Source organism: Momordica charantia (genome assembly GCF_013281855.1).
Source record: "Momordica charantia cultivar OHB3-1 chromosome 10 unlocalized genomic scaffold, Mcharantia_2.0 BLBB01000010.1, whole genome shotgun sequence".
Classification (NCBI taxonomy): domain Eukaryota; kingdom Viridiplantae; phylum Streptophyta; class Magnoliopsida; order Cucurbitales; family Cucurbitaceae; genus Momordica; species Momordica charantia.
In genome coordinates, this window is record NW_028275158.1 from 6,203,020 (window position 1) to 6,212,784 (window position 9,765).

The window sequence follows — 9,765 nt, forward strand, 5'->3', positions numbered from 1 at the left end:
GAATTGGTAATGATATTATATACACTTTTGGGGGAAAGAAAAAAGGTTAGTGCATTGAAAAACACTTTCAATGACGGTCATACACATTATTAAAATTCAAGATTTTGTTTCTTACCCATGACTAGTCGATATATGGTGAAAAAATCTATTCTTAACTTTTCTTTCATAGTTTAATGATATAAAATTATTTAATTTATTTTCCAATTTCTATTTTGAAACATGGAGAAAAAGTGATAAATGGCCAAAAAGAAACATAGCGCTATATGTGGTGAATTTGATTCTCACCGGTCCTCGTAAAAAAAAAGAGATAAAAAGGGAAGAAAATACCCCTTAAGAGAAAAGGCTACAAATTTCTTTGCAAACTAGAGAGAAATTAAGTATATATATTTTTATTACTTGGATTGAGAATAAAGAAATTCAATTTGCAAGAACTTCCCAGATCAACTCTGGATCAAAAGACGGCATCTTTGCCAGTGAAGAATACCCTTCACAAACTCCTTCCCCCACCGCCGACGTAGACTCCGCCGAGAAGGACGAAGAGGGCGGCGGCGAATTCTCCGACCTCCAAAACCCATCTTCAGAAACCGCCGAAGAAGACACCATTTCGGCGTCCCCAAAATCCGGCGGCACCGGCGAGGAAACGGCGTCGTTTTTGAGATGGAATTCGGATTTCTTGGCGCTCTTTCTGGCCCTCTCCCTCTTCATCTTCTGGCAAATCGCTTGAATTTTGGCGTCGACAGAGTTCTTGAGGGCATTTAATCGTCCGAAATCGGCGAACCCCAAATTGGCAAAATCCTTCAAATTTGGGAAATTGAGGCGCGCGTATTCGCCTCTGAGCTTATACGCCGCCCGGTCGTAGGCGTAGGCGGCGGCCTCCGCCGTGTCGTAGGTCCCCAACCACACCCTCATTCTGTTCTGCGGCAGCCGAATCTCCGCCACCCATTTCCCCCAATGCCTCTGCCTCACTCCCCTGTACAGCTTCTTCTTCATCGGCACCGGAGACACGCCGTACCACCCCCCTCCGCCGCCGGAGACTTGTACTCTGTTGTTGTCTTGGTCGTGGTACAGAGTCGCCGGCGAGCAGCCGTGGTGGTTCTGGTTCTCCTCGCAGAACTTGTGAACCAGATCCCTCTGCCGGAGATACACCGACGAGCCCAACGCCGGGTCCAGAACAGGGCTGGCGGCGGCGGTGGACGGCAGACAGTGGGAGAAAATGGAATCCAGAGTGTTGGTCGTTTGACGGGAGAGGAGGAGATTGGAGAGCAGAGTTCTGACGTCAACGGCGCCGGCGCCAGAGGCGAATTTTGGGTTGTTTAATTCGGGTTGCATTTTATGATCCATGGAGGTAAAAGGGGTTTTTCCAGCTTTGAAATTTTCCCGGAAAATGGGAGAGAAAATGAAGATTTGGGCTGGATTCTAGAACAGGGGAAGATGGAAAAAAGAGAGAAGATGGGGATTTTTGGGTGCAAAATGGCGTATTTATAGGTGGGGAGAAAATTAAAGAAGGGCAAAACTTTTTCTTTTTCTTTTATATCTTTTTTGGTTCCGAGAAAGTTTGAAACTTTAAAACACAGGCAGTGGGCAGTTTGCTGTGTTCACGCCCTGAGGATTTTGAATGATTTGAAACTTTTTGTTCTTCTTTTACACCTAACGAGAGAGAGAGAGAGAGAGTATCTTGAAACTTCATTGAGATTAAGAGAGAGATTAGACCATGTGTTAATTTAATCACTTGACAAGTTCAAGTGATTGGATATTGTCTCCAAATTCAATTCAGTTTGTTTATTATAAATTGTCAATGGAATAAGAAATAAATTCTAAATTTGAAAGAATGTAACATTGAATACCAATTTATATAGGGACGTGGGGATTTGAATTTTAATCTCACGTGAAATAACATATATTTTTATAGTCATGTTAATGTTTGGCGCCAATTTATAGTAAAATGTTTTTAAGATGATTTCAAATAGATAATTATATTCCAAACGAAAATTAATAAAATCTAGTTGTTATATAACTTCAATATATTTCTACCTCACTCATATTATTTCTTTTTATTACCGTATATAAAATGATTAGATTTATATAATTAAAACACATCATTAATGTTCGGGAGGTAAAGTGCAGCATGCCACATGGATAAAGAATTCTGGTCCACAACCAACCTGATAAGCACCGACCTGCAAAGCTCGGTGTGCTACACTTAGAACTTCCGACAAGTAGAAGTCGTCTTAGCTCGTAGTGATCATCAAGCTAAGAATCCAACAATACTGGGAAACCATTTAGAACTACGTAGCAACCTTAGTAATTAGCTAACGACCGTCGTAACAAAAAGAATCCCTCATAACCCCTATAAATATGTCATCATTCTCACTCAAAGGTATGTCATCTTGTCGCTAGAGATTCAGACTTTAGATTGACTCAAACATCGGAGTGTTTGTTTATTGCGTGCAAGTCTATTTTGCATTGCTGGCTCTGCTCACCTTGACTGGTCATCTCGTCCTGATCTTGAAACCTCCAAAATTCAGCATCAACACTTAAAATCTAATTTCATTCTTTTAATCCTTGTGGCCAAATCTTTTTCTTTTCTTTTAATTTAACGATATATTGAGGTGTAGGTTCAAACGTCTTACTTATGCTATATGTCTTAATCAATTCAATTATATTTAGGTTGCCTAAGTCAAATTAAATTATGCTAGTTATAATTTTATTTTTATATAATATGTTAAAATGTTTTTTAATTAGAAAGGAAAAAAAAAAAGAAGAAGAAAAATCAATCCGTGTGGTCCCATCCTTTGGACTACCCATCAGCATAGATCTGAAAAGCTACTTTTACGATTTATTGCCTATGAGAGAGAAAATAAGAAGAGAGATGGACCAAAAAATCTGATACGAGTATGTGGCCTCCTCTCATTGGACTAACTTTTGCCACAAAATTAGATCGATTTAATTTTAGGTTAAAATATTATTTTTAAAATATTCATTATACTTTCTATACTTTTAACTTTTGTGCTTTATATACTTTCAAAAGGTTTGTTTTAATAGTCAAATCTTAACAAAGAAGATTTGGAACCCCAACGACAAAGGAACACGAGTTTTTTGAGATTAGCCCGCTTCCCAAAGTGGACTTTGTGGTCAAAGGCTAGACCAAAAGTGTCTGAAAGATCATCCACTGCAAATCGGGAGAATTGAGAGATAAGCCTTCAAAACGATTGATTCGCTAAACATTCTACGATTTCGAGATGAGCTGCTAAAAGAAGGAAGGGCGATAGAGAGGCAACATACGTGCTTCGAGCATAACCCTAAAATCCCCCGATTTGCAAGGTACTTAAAAAAGTGACTATTTTGGTCCCTATTTTTAAAATTATAACATAAATTCTATGCATAAAATTAAATAGTCAAAATGGTTACTTTTTAAAAATACGGGAACTAAAACAAACATTTTGAAAGTACAAAACAAAAATGAATCAAAGTCTTAAACTAATATTTTAACCTACCTTTTTACTTCAGTTCTAAATTTACATGTTTATTTGTGTGTGTATATAAATTTGAATTATGCAGCTTTTAATCTTTTTGAATATTATGTTTTAAGCATAGAATTTATTTCAAAAGAAGATATATTTTTTTTAATTTAACACTCAATCAAACATTAATATTACAAAATTCCAATCACATACTCTTCTTTCATCATCACCCGCACAACATCTTTATTTATACCCGATAAAGCAAAGCATATAGGATGGAGGCTACCCGTCTGAATAGTTTATCCTAAATTAGAAAGTATATAAATATTTATCTTCCAAAAAATAAAAAAATTTCAAAATTATATATATAAAAAGTCAAGTCTAAAACAAGTTATAACCTTGCTATTATCCCTTTAATCTACCAACGCCCTAGTTCATATGTTGGATTCTAAACTAGTTTGAAATAGTGATAATTTGAGAATGATTTAAATTTGGCCAATTAATTATAAATATTAAATAAAATTTAAAGCAAAAACTACCCTTCGTACACATTTTTAAAATATGGAGAATATTACTAAAAAAATGTTGCTCAAAAGGGTACGAAAATGGCCAAGTCTATTGGGTAACTTTAAAATTAAAATAAAGAGCTATACGCATAATTGAGATTGGTAAATTAATGGCATTCAATTCAATTTTGCTCCACTCGGTTACCTTTAATGTCCACTTTTTACTTCACTTCCTACTCTTACATTTTCATCCTAAGGTTAATAAATGCCCGCTACGTACTCACACCTCGATCACATAGGCGAGGTAAGCCCAGCAATGGTCACGATGAGGTGGCTGGAGACATCTTAGAGTGCCTTTGATCTTGATCAGCTGCCCTTGGTACACGTCTTCAAATACAATGTACGATGTACCAAGTATCTCACCGACGCATCTTTAAATGTACGGTAGCTAGGTGACATGAATCCAGGTACAAAACGATTAAGTGCAATAGGGTTATTGTTCCTTATAAATAGCGAAACTCACCTCATACTTAAGGTATCCAATATCATCTCTGCTCAGCTCAACACCAATTCGACTTGTATTTAAGCATTGAATTATTATATTGGGCACAGCATCCCATTGTCCAGTAGGCGAGTTTTCTATGCATGTCGCTACTCCAATGGAATCACCTCCACCTCGAATTCGACATTGAGTTGGGCTCAAATTCACATTTGCTTTTAACCATTAATTATTATAACACCATAAATTTTCGTGTAATTTTTTGTTTTATGTAATTTACATTTAATTTGCCACACAAAATGACAATGGAGAATAAATTGAATTATATATGTATCTTTTTTCCTATTAAAAAATGTATTTTTTTATGAGAGATACCACACCTACCCTTAGTGTACCAATAAGCCAAACCTATACCCAAAATCTTTTCATGTAGCACTACTCATAAATCTCTAAATTGAAACCTAAGTTTTAAATTGTAATAGACTTTGACAAATATTATATTCACATGTAGATAGGCTATGCATCCATGTGACATGTTATATCATTTGCTTTTACAAGATAGATAACTTCCATTATTGTCTTTCTCAATTTATTTTTTCCAAAAATAAATAATTTCTTGTTTACTCTAATTTATGATTTCTCTTAATATATTTTTGGGTATCATCTACGAGGGAATATTTAAATCGGCAAACTTCAAACTGATTTAAGATTCTCACTCTCTACTTGCATCACTTTATCTGGAGAGAATTTAGTTGCCCTATCATAATTATTTTGTTTTTAGTTTTTAGTTTTTTAAAATTATACTTATTTTTTACAATTTTATTAGTTTTAAATTCTAAGCAAATTTTAAAAACAAAAACAAGTTTTCTTTCCTTTTTTTGAAAATTACTTTCTTTGTTTTCAAAATTTAGCATAGATTCTAGGCTTAATTTTTAAGAACAACAAAACCAAAATCAAAATGCTTATCAAACATAACTTCAGTGTTTTATTTATTATTTTCTATTAAATTTTTTTAGTACAATAAATATAAGGTTATATTAACTAAATAAAAAAATAAATAGATAGATATTGTTAGAGGCTAAAAATTGGCAAGCTACGTGTCAATTTTAGGTAAATGTTGAATAAGAGATTAAATTTTATAATCAAACAAATATCTTAGGGCTCGTTTAGTAACGTCCATGTTTCTTGTTTCCATTTCTTTCTTGGTTCCAACCTCTAAGAATTCAAGTATGATAAAACAATTTTTTTATTTATGCTTTGGACCAAATTGAAAATGGGAAAACTAGTTTTGGTTGTTTCCAAAATTTCTATACAGAATGTTCCAAAAAAAGAGAAACAAGAAATAAAATTAGTTGAAAAATACTTAGATTTCTTAAGCAAATTGGAAACGATAAACAATAAAAGGGAATGTTAACAAACGAACCATCAATTACTGGGTGACCGGTCATTCAAAAAGTTATTACTGTGAGAGTTACGTTATTTTTGTAATTTCTTTTTTTTAAATTACATTATTTGTGAAATTTACCCACTATATTGTGCTCATTCAAACTCGTTTAACATATAAGATTAGTTGATTTGAAGTCTTCATTCAAGGACTAAAATTTTCTTTTATGAATTCTTGTAAGTCAACAAATTTTAATTCAATTTAGTTGAGCCATCTTCTTTTGATAATTATTCCGTTCCATTATACATTATCTCAGGTATGGCTTTTGCTCATTGTGACTATTTTAATTAATGGTTAGCAATACCACCCCTTTTTTTCTCAAGTGTTCCAAAAGAAAAAATATTATTGAATTAAACAAATAATATTAAAAATTGGTACCCTAAAAAATATAGGTCATCATTTGGATTAAAATTACTTCACTTTTCATAGAATCAAAACTTGCCCATTTGGTCCTCTAGTTCAAAAACACGTGTTCAATTCAAGGCTGATGACAGGTCAAGGATGAGAGAAACCCGATGAAGTCACTCCCTAACTGATCTTGCAAGAGTCCAATTCGATACAAACTTGAAATACCACTTGCGTAAAATTTGTTGAACACCATGTACGGAACGTTTCCCAAAGCTTTCCTATAAAAACCAAAGTCAACTCCTCACAAACGTATACATATTAGACACTTTTTAAAATTTATAGACGTATTCAATACAGTCCCAAAAAGTTTTAAGAAGTTTAAGGAACTTTGGTGAAGGTAGGCGGGGCCGATTTTAGGAGTTAGGATGGTGGGAAGGGAAGGGGCATTAAAGATGAAAAGGTAGGCATGAAAAGGAAGTTAAATAAAGGTTTGTGTTTGGCAAATATCTTTAGTTCATGTGCATGAGCTCGTGAAAAGTAGCACTAAACTCATCTTCAATACCAAACTCGATCGTCCTTTTAACTTCCAAAAAGGCAAAAGTTTTCTTTAGCCCTTCTTCCATGTGAACAAATTAAGGCTTTAAAGATGGGCTACCCTTTCCAAAGTCAACCTCCCCCACCCCTATCTCATCCCTTATTCATGTTTTGCATGGGAATGTGCATCTTCCTATCGCCTCCTTTACAATCCCTCCCTCCCCCTCTTCCCCACTTTTCTTCGATACCCTAGATCAATACTCGGGGCGAGTAAAATAAAGATATGTAAGTTTGTCGGGTCCATTGATTTAATGAGTTTGTTGTATTCTTCTCCTCTCAAATTTGATGAGAGTGATTGTTGACTGAGATCAACTATTTCTTATTTTAGAGCTTTCGAAATTGTTTTTCTTGTTTGGTATGAATCTCCAAGATTAAGAGAAGAAGGAATAGATGTCTTTGTTACCACTGAGTTATCCTCGTGTTGTCATAATTAATCTTATAAGTACTTCCTTTAATTAATACTAGTGTGGTGTTTATTGAAGCCACTTTTGTACTTAAATCTAGGTGTGACCAATGGAAAAAAGAAAGAAACAAGTAGTAGAATGGCTACAATCAATGCAAATAATGCATAATTTGATTGATGATTGTGAACAGATTTGATCGAGTTGTAGAATAAATAATTTAACGATGTCTAATTTTTCAGGGCGAAGGTAGGATTTTTTGTCAAATAAAAGAGATGATCGAGTTGTAGAATAAATAATTTAACGATGTCTAATTTTTCAGGGCGAAGGTAGGATTTTTTGTCAAATAAAAGAGATGCTAGTGTGTGACAATGATATATATATATATATATATATATATATATATATATATTCAAATTAGGCTAGATTGTTGGAATGTTTATGATGAATTTAAGACTTGCATGAAGATAAAGTCATGAGGCGAAAAGGACATAGTTTAATAACACTAATTTTTTAAATCAAACACGTGTTGCTATGTTCAATCAAGATCATTCAGTTCAAAGTAAAATAGTAAAATTGTGCGCCGACTGACGAATGTTCGTCATACCAAATGCACCCCTTTTTTTCCTCATTATATTATTAACATAAAAGCATAACTTTTCTTGAGAAATGGAAGACTTTTTAAAGCCGTCCAACCAAACAAAACTCATGAAACAAACTTCCTAGTTTGTGTGGTTCTTGATTGTGGATCATTTGCAACAAAATTCAAAAATCCCATTCAATGAAAGAGAGAGGGAGAGGGCGAATTTTGTTGACATCTCATTTAAAGCTGTCAAAGAGAGGGAGCAAATTTTGTTGACTTGTAAAAAAGTGGTATTTCGGAGGCTAGCAAAAGATGGCTTTTTTTTTTCTTTTTCCTTTTTCTTTTTTCCAACAATTCAACAATTGACGGAGCCGAATACGAGTGTGGTCCCTCGCTCCTTGATCTGACACCTCATCTCGTTATGAGAAAATTTTTAGTACTATATGAATACGGATATTCCTTCCCTTCAGTATAAACATTAATATGATATTAAAAATATTGTAGGATCTACTAACATTAAAAATATTTTTAAAACAAAATTGTAGTGTGAATAAAAAAAAAAAAAAAAAAAGTCCTCTCGTGGTACTAATGTACTGAATTTTTTCTTCTTACGTGAATTCGAGCATTTCGTGTCACCTTAGCATAACCCCATTCCAATAGGAGAATTTTTCTAAATCTCGAATGCCTTTTCCGTTACACGGCGTCGTTTTCTCTATTTCTTTTTTCTTAACTTTTAAAATTTATTTTTAGCATCACTTCGACGTCATGATGACGACAGAGATTAAAAGCCCAGCAGTTCACGTGGGCCTGGGCCCACCTCTCCCTAAGGCAGGTAAAAAGGTCACAAGTTTTGGGGGAAAATATATATACATATTTGTTTTAAATTTTCGTCTCAATAATTTCAAAAATTTTATTCATTCTTAATATTTCAATTAATAATCTCATTGAAATTGAATTACAAAATAAGGATGTGGGCAATCGAAGCATCATGTAATGTACCTAATTGGGTTGTTTCTTACTTTTTTCTTTATTTTTTTTTCTTTTACCATATGATGTGATAATTAAGTCATAAATTTAAATATTTTCTTCTCACTTATAATATATTTTATCGTAAGAGAAAATATGTTGATATTCAAATTCTTGCTCCAATATCTTTATTCTCATTCCAATATCTTTATTGTACTAAACTAATATATTTAATACTAGAAAGAGTATTAATTCATACAAATAATTAAAGTTTATAGACTAAAAATAGAATAAATCTAAAAGGGTAGAGATGAAAACAGAATTTAAACTTATTTTTTATATATGAAACCCATGGATAAGATGGTTTAATTTTGGAGGGAGAAAATCACTTCTTTATTATTACATTTTTTCCCATTTTTAACAATATCCTCTTTTTCAATTTTTTGTGTTGCAAGGCTTTAATCTGGACACGTGTATGGTTGAGAATATCTTCGAAACGAATCATATTCTTATATTAAAATTTTTTATTTTTTATTCTTTTAAATTGAGAATATTAACAAGGGCATTAAAGTTAAAATTGGAAAACCGACCATTTCAGATGAGATGGTGTGTGTCTGTCTCTTGGTCGTATTAGAAACTACTTTGACTTTTGACTTTTGACTTTCTTTCAATTGTTTGCAACATAGGGTGGGGCCCAAGTAGGTACAATCTTTAACACCTCTTTTATTAAAAATTTACTCTCTTTTTTGCCACATACCTTTTTTTTAGGTTATAGTTATAAAACAATTGGATCTTACGATTTTTAAGAAGAGATATATAGATGATTTATTATTCAACTATATTTAGATTGATTTATAATGTCGGTTTACATAAAGTTGACTCATGTTGTTGGTCGGTTTTGAATTTCTTTATTTTGGGATTGTAAAATCTAAATTCACGTAGTTTGTAAGTGGAGTACTTAAA

General features: G+C 33.2%; 1 protein-coding gene across 1 annotated transcript; it reads right to left on the reverse strand.

The window, feature by feature from the left end:
- Positions 1 to 369: 369 nt before the first annotated feature.
- On the reverse strand, positions 370 to 1,753 carry LOC111008393 (Integrase-type DNA-binding superfamily protein). Its single transcript, XM_022281077.2, has one exon. The coding sequence runs from the start codon at positions 1,339 to 1,341 to the stop codon at positions 418 to 420; it is 924 nt and encodes a 307-aa protein (XP_022136769.1). The 5' UTR covers positions 1,342 to 1,753; the 3' UTR covers positions 370 to 417.
- Between the last annotated feature and the right edge of the window lie 8,012 nt (positions 1,754 to 9,765).

Excerpts from the sequence above, each read along its gene's own strand:
- LOC111008393 (XM_022281077.2), bottom strand. The coding sequence starts at position 1,341 with ATGGATCATAAAATGCAACCCGAATTAAACAACCCAAAATTCGCCTCT.